This window comes from Anoplophora glabripennis, unplaced genomic scaffold (assembly GCF_000390285.2).
Source record: "Anoplophora glabripennis isolate ALB-LARVAE unplaced genomic scaffold, Agla_2.0 scaffold69, whole genome shotgun sequence".
NCBI lineage: Eukaryota > Metazoa > Arthropoda > Insecta > Coleoptera > Cerambycidae > Anoplophora > Anoplophora glabripennis.
In genome coordinates this window covers 1,324,152-1,339,537 of record NW_019416383.1, presented here as the reverse complement: position 1 = coordinate 1,339,537, position 15,386 = coordinate 1,324,152, and the positions used below count along the sequence as shown (strand labels likewise).

Sequence of the window (15,386 nt, the reverse complement as noted above, 5' to 3'; positions counted from 1 at the left end):
TTCTACCCTCGATGATGCTCCAAATGTTTCCTTGAAGTTATCATTCAAGTGACTGATATAACATATCAATATCTCTGTTGACTCGTATATTATGAAGCTTTGAATCAGATATGTCTGACATGTAAGAATTCCACTGAAGATAAATTGCATTGTAAAAATGATGGTACCTGCAGTTAGATTATTGGCACCGAATGGTAGCCATATTGGGACCACTACAGGGCTAATTTGATTAAAATCTTCCTTGAACTCTTTGTTGAATTTGGTGTTGTACCAAGCTACCAAGCCGTAGATGAATATGACCATTGAGGAACCGAAGATGCTAATGTGTCCGAGACGATTTAAGAAGTTTACGGTTTTTTGGTAAGAAGCTGGTTTGCCGAATTTTTTTAAGTCTTCGAGATCTTTGAAAATGTTGGACCAATGTTTGTATTTTAAAGTAAATAATACATTTACTAGAAATGCTGCAGTGCCAGCTATAATGATAGAAGCCGCCTCGCTTATATCAGTTTCTGAATGAGCTGTAATAAATATATAGTTATACCTATCTTTGTTTAAAAAACTAAACTATTTAGCTAAACACGATTCTACTCTTACGTTTACTTACTCACTATTATAACTATTAGAAACAGTAAAGGCCCAATAGTAGTAAAGAAGAAGCTAACCACCTTCGACAGCAAATAAATTGCGACGAACTTCTTCAGATAAGACTTATCCATAGAGACAGGAATTTGATACGTCATCTTCAAATAGTTTAGGCTGTTTGAAAAAGCTCCATTCTTCTCAATTTTGTACATAATGAGGTTTTCGAATACAAAAGTATCCTCTAAATAATTTTAATTAGTTCGTCGGTAACAAAGCGTCTATTTTAACAGTAGATCGCCTGTTGGTGTATCGAATGTTATCCTTTATATGTTCCTCAAATGTTTTTAAATATATATTTAAATTCTATGACTCTTATCGCTTCCTATTAATTTGCATATGATACTGTTAAATATTTATGTGTTTTATTTACATGTGAATATAATTACTTCTTTAAATATTTAGATGCAATTTTCTATGAATGTATCAATAATATAGTCCTACTTAAGAAAAGACGGAATGTTATTGAGATTTAAATTAAATTAGATAACTTTTCGAGTTTTATTTCATAAATTTAATGTTTATGTATATGTATATAGAAATATTGGGTATTTGAAAGAAAATGTATGCTTGATTTTTATTTTGAATAGTGTAGATTAAAATAGTCCTAGGTAATTGAAAGAATTACGCTATGTTTTAAAACATTTATGTAAAACTGATCTAAAAGCTATGTAAATATGCTGCGCATTCTCTGTTGGTAGGAGAAACGTCTATAGCGATTATTGAAAAAGTTTTTAATCACCTAAAAATGAGTAATATTAATATCGATATACAATAAATATAGTTCTTACCATAAAATAGAAATCATAATCTTATTCCCGTGTCTTATCTTATACAGGGTGATTCAAAACTTATAAAAAAAAATTTGAATGTACAGGAGACTCTTACAAATACAATTTTGTAAAAGAAAATCGAAAAGGGCAGTTTGAAAATGATGATGATCCACTTCTGCACAGCACTGAAAAAAAAAAAAAAATTAATTTCTTTCCCAAGGAAAGATATAAATAAAATTTTATAACTGCAAATTCAACTGCTTTTGTCGCTATTGTTATTATTAATTAATAAAATTAATTTGTGATTTTTATTAATAAAATAATTTGACATACCTACATGACATTACAACTGTTCAAAATTTTGTTCACCGACGTGTAAACACATTGTTCGTCTTACCCAGTTTCTACAAACTAACACAAATGTTGTTTTGCTTCACCATAACACAAATGCTTCACCATAATACAAATGTTGTCTTTTTTCACCATAAAATAAAACGATATCCATCAACTCCCGAGTTGCTATACACGTAAACTATTTTTGATACGTGAAAAACTAATGTAAACACTATGGCAAAAATGTAAATACTAACATCGGAATCGTCTGGGGCCACGTGGAGAGAGAGCGCATTGCACACAACGCGAATGGCGCTAGAGACTACAGTAACTTCAATAATTTCTTTCTCGGAAACTAAGGATTTTACAAACATTTTTTTACGATACTGACTCAATTTTTCATGACGCATATTGTGAATCATCCTGTGTTATATATTAGGATGTTGATGACAAAAATCTCACCATTTTTCACAGCGCATCCGATGGTAACCTTGACCTTGACGTTAGGGTCGAGCTTCAAGGTCATATAGTAAAAAAGCAATCTACTTTTACAAAATTATTTTTCATTGCAGTTTCGTTTTCTGCTACTCGGTTACTTTTATATAACTGGCTTAAAGTGACAGGTAACAACAACTGTCAACATTGCACTGTGTGGTATAAAGAGCTTATTTTTATACAAATAATTAAATATTTATTTTGTAAACTATTAAAATTTTGATATCATTTTTTAATTATATATTCACAGTATTTATATTCAAATTTTTAGTATTGATAAGTTACATTTATGCTGAAATGAATTAAGTATATAAAAAATGAGGGAACTTCCACAATTTATAAAAATAAAATATAAATCAATCTCTCTGTTATTATTTATTTGTATTCCTTCTTGTCTTCCTCTTCATCTTCTTCTCGAAAATGTTTGTTAGAGGAAGTGGGAAAATGGTATCAGGTAGGATATGAATATGATGGACTACTTTTGAAGACAAAAGAGTTCGCTACAGACAAAAACTACCGAACACTTTTACCCTAAATCGGATACCTTTCCAATGAAACACTCTATGTATAAATTTAGTGTATATGTTTTCGAAAGTGGTGAGTGCTAGCACCAAACTGGCTTCAGATTCGTTTTCAATTTATCATAAAAAATGCCACTAACAGGGTCTGATCAAAATAATGAACTATCTTTTTGTGTGCCTGCGTTATTTTTAAGACTACTTTTGGAGATACTGAAAAGTTCAACTAGTGAGAACTGATATTCGAAAAAATTCATCTTTTGGTTAAAAATTGTCCCACCTAAAAGTTGAACAACAGTTGATACTTGCTGCTGCTAGATTTTTATTGCTTTATAAATCTACATAGGTACAACCATCTGTTGCCAATTTATGGTGTTCCATCTTGCCTTTTTGTGTAGATGTAGGTATTCCAATAGAGAATAATCATGAGTATCTCACTTGCTTATGGTGAAATCTAAAGTTGCTAATTTTAAATTATGATTTATTTGTTGTGTTAATTTCCTAAGCTATTCATATCTATGTAGAATGATTTAACAATGTGAAATAAAAATATCCAATTAATAGTTTTTCTGATTACAAATTCTACAGTTATATGCATTATTAGTTATATTATAAATAAATATGATTGTTAAAGCTTAATTTCTTTTCCCAAAACTATTCCTGTCTAAGGGAACTTTATTAGTGAGTGGCGAGTGCATAATCAAACGTTATCATATTTTGTATAGTAGTATATGATAGAACATTATATTTATCGGGATTTAAATATATATTATTTTTTTAAGTCTTCGAGATCTTTGAAAAAGTCGGACTATCGTTTGTATTTTACAGTAAATAATACATTTACTAGAAATGCTGCAGTGCCACCTATAGTGACAGAAGTCGCCTCGCTTATATCAGTTTCCTATAATAAAAATAGAGTTCTACCTATCTTTGCTCAAAATAATTTAGGCGTAAAACTATTTAGTTAAATACGGTCCTACTCTTACGTTTATTTTGGTACTCACTATTATAACTATTAGAAACAGTAAAGGCCCAATAAGAGTAAAGAAGAAGTAAACCATTTTTGTTAGCAAATAAATTGCGACGAACTTCTTCAAATAAGACTTATTCAGAGAGATGAACATTTAATTTTGAAAACAACTCCTTTAAATATTTAGATGCAGTTTTCTCTGAAGGTATTAATAATATGGCCCTTCAAATACTTAACAATAAATGGAATGTTACTGAAATTTAAATTAAATTAAGTAACTTTTTTTAGTTTTATCAAATACTTTTAGTGTATACAAAATATATAGAAATGGCAGGTATAGGAAAGAAACACAAGTCATCCTTGATTTTTATTTTGAATAGTGTAGATTAAAATTGCCTTAATTGAAAGAATTATGGTGCGTTTATGCAAAACCGAGCTAAAAGCTTCCTAATTATGCTGTGAATTCACTACTAGTAGGAGCAATATGTATATAGTTTATAGCGACTGGCGAAAAAGTGCGAAAAACGAATATCCAGTTTTAATCATCTAAAAATAGATATTATTAATCTCGATATAGAATAAATATAGTTCTTACCATAAAATAGAAGGCATAGTCTGTTACTCCCATAGGTAAAGCTTCAAAACATATTGGTTTTTGACATCTTAGCAGTATGAACTGCACATCTTTCAGAGTTTTAACATCTGCCTTATACCATTTAGTGTTCCATATAGCATCAGCAATCGACAATGTCTGCAAAAGATTCAGATGTATTGTACTTGATTTGTTTCTTTTTCATTCACTGCCAAATTTGATTTCGTCTTATTAATAACTTGAAGGTACATTAAAATATACCTTGTCCTTGATTCTTTGTCCTGAATGACAGAAGCAGAATAAGGCAAATAACCAGGCAGCCAAGAAAAATAAGGATCCCATGGGTTTGGTCTAAAAAAATAAATTGTAGTGCAATACAATCCTTTTGTTGCTATATTGAATAATAATGAAATAATTAACATACGTTCAACATTTGGTTAGCTACACATCCACACACCAATGCAGACAATAGAGACATATGTCCAGCTGTGTATTTGATAAGTGAACTAAGACGATATCCCAAGCTGAAACAAATTATTATTCATCATTTTCCTTGTAACATTTACAGTGATATCTGTATTAGCTATGTGACAATAATTGTTATTGCTTTTAATAAATAAATAAGAATTTAATGCCACAACTTATTTATAGCCATTATTTATTTTCTATTTTGTCTAAAAATAGTCTTCAGGACGATTTTAAAAGAGACTTCAGCAACTCAAGATAGAGGTAAGGTTAGTTAAATCTCCTAATTTAGATTTTTCGGAAAACTGTGTTAGACCACATAAAAATAACTACAGATTCGAGCTCAATACCATTGATACATCAATTGGCAGAGTAGAAAACATTTCTTGAAGATTTTAAAATGTTACGTTATAGTAAAAATTACTAAGATTTGATTGTTATGTACTTATTGTTAGTAGGTACCTACTTCAGTATATAAACGTGGTAATCGACGCATAAACGAAGCTTATCCCTGGTTTCTACTGAAAACGGTGCATCTAAAGTCTCCTTGAGCTGGCTCTTCAATTCGCTAATGTGGCATATAAATATCTCCGTGGATTCGTACATGACGAAGCATTCGGCGAGAAACGATTGTGCTATCAAACAACCAACGAAGAAAGTTTGTAGTACAAAGACGACTGTACCTGCAGCTACATCGTTGGTGCCAAAAGGCAACCAAATAGGGATAAACGTAGGGCAAATCTCACCAAACTTCCCTGGGTCGTTGGTGTCCTGACAGCCTTTGGAACTGAACCAAGCTGCTATAGCGTAGGTGATGGTAACCCACCAAGCGCAGAAGAAGCATATTTTTCCTAAGTGGTTGAGACGTGTTGCCCTGGCTTGTAAATTTCTTGGCCTGGTGTATTGTCTCGTGTCTACTAAATCTTTGAAAAAGTTGGACCAGTTTTTGTATTTCAGTGTGAATAATAAGGAAACTATTCCTCCTCCAGAAGCTCCAAATATGATGGAGATGTCCTCAGTTACGTTTGTACCAGAATTTCCTGAAAAAAAGTCAAAAGAATGTAAGAACACACAGAAAAACAAAGCTCTGAGGTTTTACTTACTCATTATTGATATTATTAGATGCAATATTGGTCCAATAGCAGTACAGAATAAGCCGACGACTTTTGACATTAAAAATAACGTAATGAATTTTCTCATGTATGATTTTTTCATTGAGACTGGAATTTGGCGCATTCGACTCAAATAATTTAAGCTTGTATAAAATGGTTCTTCTCTTTCTGCTTTATACATTATGAGTGAAACCAATTGGCTGTTTCGTCAAATTGATTTGAAGAAATGTTTTTTTATTTAAGAATTTCTTGCTACGAGAAATATATTTCCCATTTGATGATTGCAACCAGGTGCTTAAGAATGACTAAAAATTTGTACTTTAATGTTTAGGTGATGGAATATATTAAATACTTATATCAAAACTTTGGAAGTATATACTTATTACATTTTACTGTACGAATATAGGAAGGAAGAATTATTAATCATTCATAAATTAATACTACTTAACATTTTCTGAAAACAGCCTAATAGAAATTAGTCATTCGTTATTTTTTTTATTATGATTACGCGAGAAAAGTCTAAGGCTTTTATTTTGTTTTCACTTAACAATGTTTATAATAAGATGCAACTAAATAACGTATAAATATTGCAAGACCAAACCGCCTGTTTTTTATGTACCTATAATTATACAAACTACTACAAAGAAATACGAACTTAACTCTAGTTTCAAATAGCTAACCACTATACTAATTGTACTATTATTGAACTGTATTATTCATATTAATAATAATATACTGTTTGTCTACAATATATTTTACTAAATTATTCACTGAAATGTTCAGGTTCTTAATAATTTACAATTATCTATTTTATTCTTGCAAAATGCTTACCAATAAATGATCAAATGAGTCAAAGTAAAACTTGAAGTTCTCATTAGAAAACCAATTTTCGATATTACTCACGAATTTTATTCTGCTAGTTGCTGAAAATATAATTTTATTCAAATCTCGGGTCTCTGTTAGTTGTTATTCTCTCCTGATACTCATTAAAGTTATCTGACAATTACGGGTGATATAGTTCAGATTGATAGCTGGAAGCAAAGTGTTACCCAACTTTTAATTTTAAAATCATCGCACTCGTTTTTCTGAGATTAACACGGCTAGATGAACATCTTTCTCTCTAACTTAAATTAGTTTCGAGGAACAGTTTGCGGATTTAGGTATAACGAATAAGTTTTAAATATATAATCCGGGGCTGTTTTTACTTCTTTGCGCTGATTCTGTCAATTTTCAGTAACAAGAAAAGTAATTGAACATGCTGTAATGCCTCTGGTGGAACACGGAGCAGATCTGAATAAAAAAAAAGAAAACGAGATGCTATCTAGTATTAAAGTATTACGTAATTAAGAAGAGAAACGATATTGTAGTACAAAGGCGTACAATCATTATTATTTTTAGTATAAAGTTGAACATTGACAGACTTTTAATTTGTAATATTCCTTCCAGGAAGAGATATAAGTGCATTAAAAAGAGGGGAAAAGTATATTTTCGTCTAGGTTTGGAGACGATACTGGCCGGTAATTGTAAAATATTCAACTCCGGTTTTTAATACTGAAAACTGAAAAGTTCTCCGAATGATAAGGAATTCATTCGAATTGAAGAACATCGACATGCAGACAAACCACCACACAGAACGACAATCCCAGAGTCCAACGGAGGTCGAATCCATCTCAGAAGAAACGAATTTCAGAGAGACCAAAAGTGGAATCCTAAGGCGAACATCTCTGTAGAACGATTCCGGAGCTGCTATGGCGTGTGATTGAACGTCTACCCAGATATTAATTATTTCTCATTGCATTGTCTCTGCACGTGATAAACATAGTTATACAGAGTGATTCAGAACTTATCCAAAAAAAATTTGGATGTACAGGGGACCCTCACAAATACAATTTTGTAAAGAAAAAATCAAAAAGGGCAGTTCGAAAATGATTTAAAAATACACTTCTGCACGGCACTGGAAATTGGTCCACTGTAAAACCTGACCTCGCACAATATGACCGGCATGACGGTGTGATAAAAAACGGACAAAAACTTTCGCAAGGAAAGAAATATGTAAATAGAATTTTACCGCACCTATTTTATATCGGCAAATTCAACTGCTTTTGCCTTTATTAATTAATAAAATTAATTTGTGTTTTTAAATAATAAAATCATTTGACATACCCGATGTTACAACAACAATAATTGTTCAAAATTTTATCCACCAACGTGTAAACACATTTGGGTCCATCTTACTCAGTTTCTACGAACTAACACAAATGTTGTCTTGCTTCCTCATAAATTAAAACGATATCCATCAACTCCGAATTGCTATACACGCAAACCATTTTTGACACTAACTACTAAAAAAACTATTGTAAACACCACAGATTACAGGTAAATACTATCGTAACGACGATTGCGAAATCCGATTTCAGTATTCGGAGTCGCTGAAGCCACGTGGCTCTCCACGCGTATCGCGAATGACGCTAGAGACTACAGCTGTCCAGCTATGTAGTGGTTGAATGTACTATAACTTCAATAATTTTTTTCTCGGAAACTAAGGATTTTACAATTTTTTTTTACGATATTGACTCCATTTCTCATGCCGCATCTATTGCCAAATTTTTTTGGATAAGTTGTGAATCACCCTTTATATTTTTTATACACTGTTATCAATAAATCAAGTTTTTTTGTCAAAAATTTCCAAATTTCTTTGCTCAGGAGTTTGAGTATACGGCGAAGATTCCACCGAATACATCAAGCTCCAAGAAGCTTCCAAACCATAGGTATTTTAAGGAGTCCTACATAAAGTACATATTTAGCCAAGGCCAAGCCAACAAAGCAAGTGATAAAGACTCTAGAGTACTCATATTCGAACTGACTAAAACATTTTTAGCAGGAAAAGGCTTGGTTGACTTTAATTTATGGGGACATATGAAGCAACTTGTTTACCATGTTGAAATCATCTACCATGTTGAAATCACTACCCGCCAATGTAAGGCGTGCATTCGAGCCGGGGGTGGATATTTTGAAGAATTTTTATAGTCGTAAGATTTTTTAATTTGATTAATAAAGGTTGACTAATGTATAACCTCAATTAATATTGTTAAGGCAATCATCATGTTTATATATCAGGGACCTTTGATGGAAATATGAATCTAATCAAAAACGAATCGGACAGGGTGTAAGAAATTTGACTGCCATTACTTCAGCATGAGATAGAGTAATCATAAATGAACAAAAAAGTTGTATATTACAGAGGCGTAAGATTAACAGTTTCCAAAATACAGCGAGTATTAATATTGGGCAGTTTCACCATAACGTGACAAGGACGCTACACAGCTGATGCATACCACGTGTGCACGCGGCAGACTTGTCCTATGGAAAAAATGTAAACAACTATTATTGTGAAACATTTAGTAAATTTTGTTTTCCAGTATTTAAATAAATAAAATAAAATGTATCGATTTTGTAGTATTAAGATAGTGTTGAGCTTAAATTTTAGCTCGAATTTTAGTAATTATGAATCTCTTAAAACAGGAACTTTACTTCTAATCAAATTGTCAATATTCCTTAATTAATCGAACTTTTGTGGTTCAAGTTGGAGATTTTGATCATTCTCTTCTCGGAAATTAGTTAAGTTTAGGACCCATGCCATATAAGGTTTTTTTGTTTATTTTAATGTATTTTATCGTCTGTTAACATTAAGGCAGTCAAACTTCTAACATCCTGTATAAGAAAAAATATATAAGAAAACAATGTTTGAAATTAATCCAGCTACCATCCAAATTTATCATAGAGCTTGTGGAACACCCTGTATTTTTAACCAACTCTTAACAAAAACTGCATTATTACAAAAACTTAAACCAATCGATAAATAAATCTCACCCTGAAGTAAAGCACAATTTCATCGTGTCATTTTCACCAGGATAGACTTATTATTTTGTAAAAAAAACTGCTATAGGACATAATCCACCTTTCCGACTCGACAATTGATCTAACGCTGTTATTATATCCAGAAACTGCAGGACTTAAATGTTAAATTTGGAAGCTTCGGTGTTAATTTTAAATTCAGAAAGGGGCTTTTGCGTGTCGTAGAGATTCGTCTTTATTTAGACGATTCCGGTCTACAGGAGTGAATAAATCCAAATTACAAGCAACTTCTTCTAGACTACGTCACTACGACTTCGTTACACCAACGAAGATATAAATTTATGTAAATCTCACAATGGACGGGCGGAATCACATTTTTAAATATGCACGGTTAATTCACTCACTCCATTCTCCATTTGGGGGCAGATATGCATCACTGTGGAACAGCGAGGCAGTAAAGATTACGGCTTTTGAACTGTTGTCGCTGAATTCTCGACGATTACGTCTTTTCAGTTAGCCGCTTTGAAAACTTTGAATGGATGTCTAATAAAAATTAAAATCGTGAATGGCGAAAAATATTTGAGCACTACCGTGCGCTTACAAAAACTTTGAATCACCTTTTCATCTTTTTTTAAAGTAATTATTTATTGTATTTTTAATTGTCTTATCAGTTATATAAAACGAGAAGAAAAAGAGTAACGAAGCTTTATTTAAATTGGAACACCATGCATGAAAATGTTAAGTATTTTTGGTAAACTTTGGTCAACAAAATTTGGCATGTCACCCTGTATAGTAATTAACATTTATGAAAAGTATAGTGATCATTTGTCTGAGTACATGTTAAAAAGATAATTTGCTGTTACAAAGTTTTATAATTTAGGTATAGTCATTTTCACTTTTTGGTCTATAAAATCACAACTATCTCGTGACTTTCCTCAATAGTCGCACTCTGACCCTAAATGAAAATCTAATCAAACTAATTGCTCATAAAGCCTGTAAAACGTTGCGGAGCGAATGAAGTTGAGGTCCAATGTTCGTGAGGATAAAAGATTACCGCTGAAAATTACTGAAAGCAAGCTGTCTCGAATGGCAACTGTTTAAATGGACTGAATTTGCAATTGAAATCGACTCAATTGAACACCGTTTCTATTCAAGATAAACCTTTTTACTCCTCGAAATGGCGAAGTCTTCAGATGTTCCTACTCTATAGGGACCGTCTGCTATGTTATTGTTACTTAATCAGCTCTGTCGCTATAGGCTACGACCATACACTTCGTTTATTAGATGCATGAAGAAAAAAAAAATATTTTTAAAATGGTCTTAGTCATAGAATAGATAATTCTCACAAAACATATGCTATATTTGTAGTGGCAGATACGTCGAAGCAGATTTGCTTTTCGTCTATTTAACAAATATGCTGTCTTCAATTTATTAATATGTAAAGAGGAATTTACCAAAAAGTAAAAATCATATTTGGAAGGAAATATCTATACCTAAGGACAAATATCTTTCATATTGCAAATTTTTAATATACATATACTAGCAAACAACCAATATCGCCTTCATAACGTTTTATATCCTTGGCATATACGTGGTTAAGCAATGTTTGAATATATAGCTAAGATTTGGATTTGGAAAATGGATATTAAATAAATTTTAATGTCTTTAGGTCAGTTTGCTCCTGTTACTGCAAACAGGGTTGCCCCGCGTACAGCACGTACAGTTGAAGTAGAGGAAAATATACTGGACGAAGTTGTTGCTCATCCAACAGTTAGCATTAGGTCATTATCTTCTTTTACCAATGTTCCAAAGACCACTGTTGCAAGAATCCTTAGAGAACAGCTTCTTCACCCTTACCATATCCAAAAAGTGCATGCTCTTAATCCTGATGATTTTCGTGCAAGAGTACAGTTTTCTCAATGGTTTCTTCAGAGACATGAGCAAAATCCTATGTTTACGAGATTAATTCTGTATACTGACGAAGCAAGTTTTGGGAGGAATGGAGTTATTAACTCCCATAATTTACATTATTGGTCTGATGAGAACCCACACGCTATTATTGAAACTAGGCACCAAAGACAATTTTATGTTAATGTTTGGAGTGGAATTATTGGTCCTTACTTATTGGGTCCATTTGTGTTACCCCCTAGACTGAATGGTCAACGTTACCTAGATTTCCTTGTGCATCAATTACCACAACTGTTAGAAGATGTTGATCTTGAAACCAGAAATGCACTGATATTCATGCACGATGGGGCGCCGCCTCACTTTAGTGCTGCAGTAAGGGACCATTTAAACGAGGTATATCCTAATCGCTGGATAGGTCGCGGTGGACCTATTCATTGGCCTGCCCGAACTCCAGATATGAACCCACTTGACTTTTTCTTTTGGGGGCACTTGAAAAATCTTGTTTATTCCACACCTGTAACCACTAGAGAAGAATTAGAAGAAAGGATTTTTTATTGTGCAAATGAAATACGACAAAATCCTGAAATGTTATGGAGAGTGCAACAGTCTTCTGTTAAACGAGCTCGTATTTGTATAAGAGAAGGTGGAACTAATATTGAGAATTTATTATGAATTATATTAGTTACAAAATTTTGATTGTCATGCACTTTTCGTTTAGTTAGTTTAGTTAAGTCCAAATTCTCATAATTTGGAACACTGCTATTGCAAATTATTTGTCCTTTATTCTGATATGTAAAAGCCAACTACGATTAAACCTGTGTTTCTGTTAAATAAAATGTCTCAAATTAAACAGTACCGTTGTCTCTAAACTTGTTTTTCTACAAACGTCATTAAGGTATAATTTTAACGCATGCTGTCAGTCAATTTCATTTTATGATACTAGTGTTAAAAGTGAATTATTTTTAGCACTAGTGTTAAAAGTAAGTCATGTGATTTACCTTTAAGACCACTGTTATAAAATCACACTTTAGAAACTGTCAGTACACGTTAAAAATTATACAAAATTATATTTTATGGATATTCAACAAGTATACCTTTTTTACGTAAAATACCATAAATTTTTATAAAATGATGGAAAATTTGGGGTATAGTGGAACAAAAATTTTTTTTCTAGAAATTTTGGTGGGGGGTGCTTTGCCCCCGGGCCCCCATAATTATTATCGAGGATTTCATATTATCATCCAAAGCAGCTTCAAAAATTATAGATCCAGCCAAAAAATTTTCAAAATTTATTGAAAAATACAAAAGTTACAGCAAAAAAAACATTTTTAATTCTCAACTTCAAGAGCTAATAACTCTACAGGGTGAGCCCGGAGGAAAAAATTGTATATGAACTTGTAACATTATTTTCTCATTATTTATCCATATCCGAGAGATTGCCCACCATTTCCGGGACACCCTGTATAACTGATAACTCAATATATAATCTATTACTTAGTACTGAATGAGCCTATTTCACTTTTCTTGGCATTGACAGAAAGTACTTATTTTTGGAAACCGTAAAACCAAAAGCTATTTTCAGTACATTGGTTGTAAAGGTATATTTTCAAACACACTGTCATGTCTATAATAGTGCAATGTGTAGAGCCACACAATGTAATTAATACTTATGTTATATTAATTATAATATTCCAGTGAAGCAGAACGCATATCAAAATTGTCAACATCTTGATGGCATAAAAAGCGTCCAAAATTTATCGAGTAGGCCTGGTACAAGCTGCGTCGCCCAGCAAGACCAAGCAAGAGCAAATCGTACTAAATGGCAAGCTCCACATTTGAATTTAAAAGTTAGACACCTTTTGTGCTGAACTGTGATTATTTTCCCTGTTCTTTAGAAGTGAAATTGGCCTTAATGATAGATATTATCGACTTGGGAGCTTAGGCGTCGTGTCACGCCGTTGCTCTGGCCGGTTTTAATCAATTGTAATTTAGTTCATTCAGTTTGAATGTCGAATTTACAAATCTGGGTGGAAGATAATACACATTTTAACTGAATGGAAGGGTGGAAAATGATTTTACTCGTATTATTTGTGGCGTTGTGGTTAAAGTTGAAAGCTGTATATTGATTGATGTTTGTTGGTTTATGTAAATAAACATAACCCATTTCTAGGTAGGACGTTAAGTCAAATATTTATGATTTAAACTACATATAAAGGACAGAGTTTGCTTTCCATAATACTACATAATAGAGATAATCAACAATTCCCTTCACAGAGAAGACATATTTGCATTTAGCGTGGCCTAAGTTTTTGTTACATTAATTCTATTTCAGAAGAAGGGGTAGACTTTATGGACACATTGATTAGGTGGGCATATATTTTTTTAAGAGGATCAGTATATCAAAATACTCATTTTTCAAGCAAAAACTTTTATCAAGAATGTCTTTTTTTCGTATATTGCAAAATTAGGTATGTTTACTCTTACGCAAAATAACATTTTTGTGTTTTTAAACCACCCTGTACAACAAAATTAAAGTTTGCCATGGTGATTCGTATTTTCGAAACAAGAAAAAACTTTTTATCAAGAATGTTTTTTTTTCGTATCTTTCACTTCTTGGTCCATTTGTTCTCTTGTAATAGTCCAATTAAATGAGCCTTCAAATCACAATTTGGTCTACTTGCCTGAATCTTTGATAGTTAGTTTAAGGTAAGTATATAATAACAATAAGTGACAGTAATTTTTTTTTTCAACCCCCGGTTAGGGATGAAAAAAGATAAAATACAGAGTTAGAAAAAAAAGTTTCTTATAAAAGTTGTAGAGCATAAAATTCTACATAAAAATGGTAAATAGACTTTTTCTTGTACTATTAAAATTAACAGAGTTAGGGTAACTAGAAGTTAAGGGATGAATTCAGACATTTAAAAAATCATAACAAGCAGAAAAATGAATTAATTTTATATATTTATTTTCAATCTATTCTAAAAAATGTAAGCTTTCTTTTCAGAAAAATAGATATATTTTTTAATTTTTAATAAAAAAGTTATAACAATTTCAATTTTTTAATGATTATTTTTTATCATTTAACACTAAAACAGTTTTTTTCTATCCCATTAGATTGATTATTTAAAATAATGAAAAGATGCTTTCGAAATTTTGTTTTACGACAAAGATAAAAAATCACGTTCGTTTTGTGAAATTGTTATAATCTTTTTATTAAAAATTAAAAAAATATATTTCTCTTAAAAGGTAGTTTACATTTTTTAGCGTAGATTGAAAAAAGTTATAAAATTCATTCATTTCTCTGATTATGATTTTTTAAATTTCTGAAATCATCCCTTAACTTATAGTCTCCCTATCGCTGTTAATTTTAATAGTACAAGAAAAAGTCAATAGACCATTTTTGTTTAATTTTATGCTCTACAATTTTTATAGGAAATTTTTTTTCTATCTCTTACTCCTTTTGAGTTATATTGAAAAAGCCATTTATTTTATCTTTTTTCACCCCTGGCCGGCGGTTGAAAAAAAATTACTGTCATTTGTTATTATTATACAGGGTGAATCAGAACTTATCCAAAAAAAAATTCTGAATGTACAGGGGACCCTTACAAATACAATTTTGTAAAGAAAAAATCAAAAAGGGCAGTTCGAAAATGATTTAAAAATACACTTCTGCACGGCACTGGAAACTGGTCCACTGTAAAACCTGACCTCGCACAATGCGACCGG

General features: G+C 31.7%; 1 protein-coding gene across 1 annotated transcript; it reads right to left on the bottom strand.

The window, feature by feature from the left end:
• Nucleotides 1–4,223: 4,223 nt before the first annotated feature.
• Nucleotides 4,224–5,892, bottom strand: LOC108917041 (odorant receptor 85b-like). The gene is made up of 7 exons (XM_018723467.2): nucleotides 5,889–5,892; nucleotides 5,469–5,825; nucleotides 5,252–5,420; nucleotides 4,745–4,844; nucleotides 4,582–4,671; nucleotides 4,324–4,479; nucleotides 4,224–4,274 (listed from the first exon to the last, which is right to left on the bottom strand). Exons 1-7 carry the CDS (start codon nucleotides 5,890–5,892, stop codon nucleotides 4,224–4,226), a joined length of 927 nt encoding a protein of 308 aa, XP_018578983.2.
• Nucleotides 5,893–15,386: the final 9,494 nt, after the last annotated feature.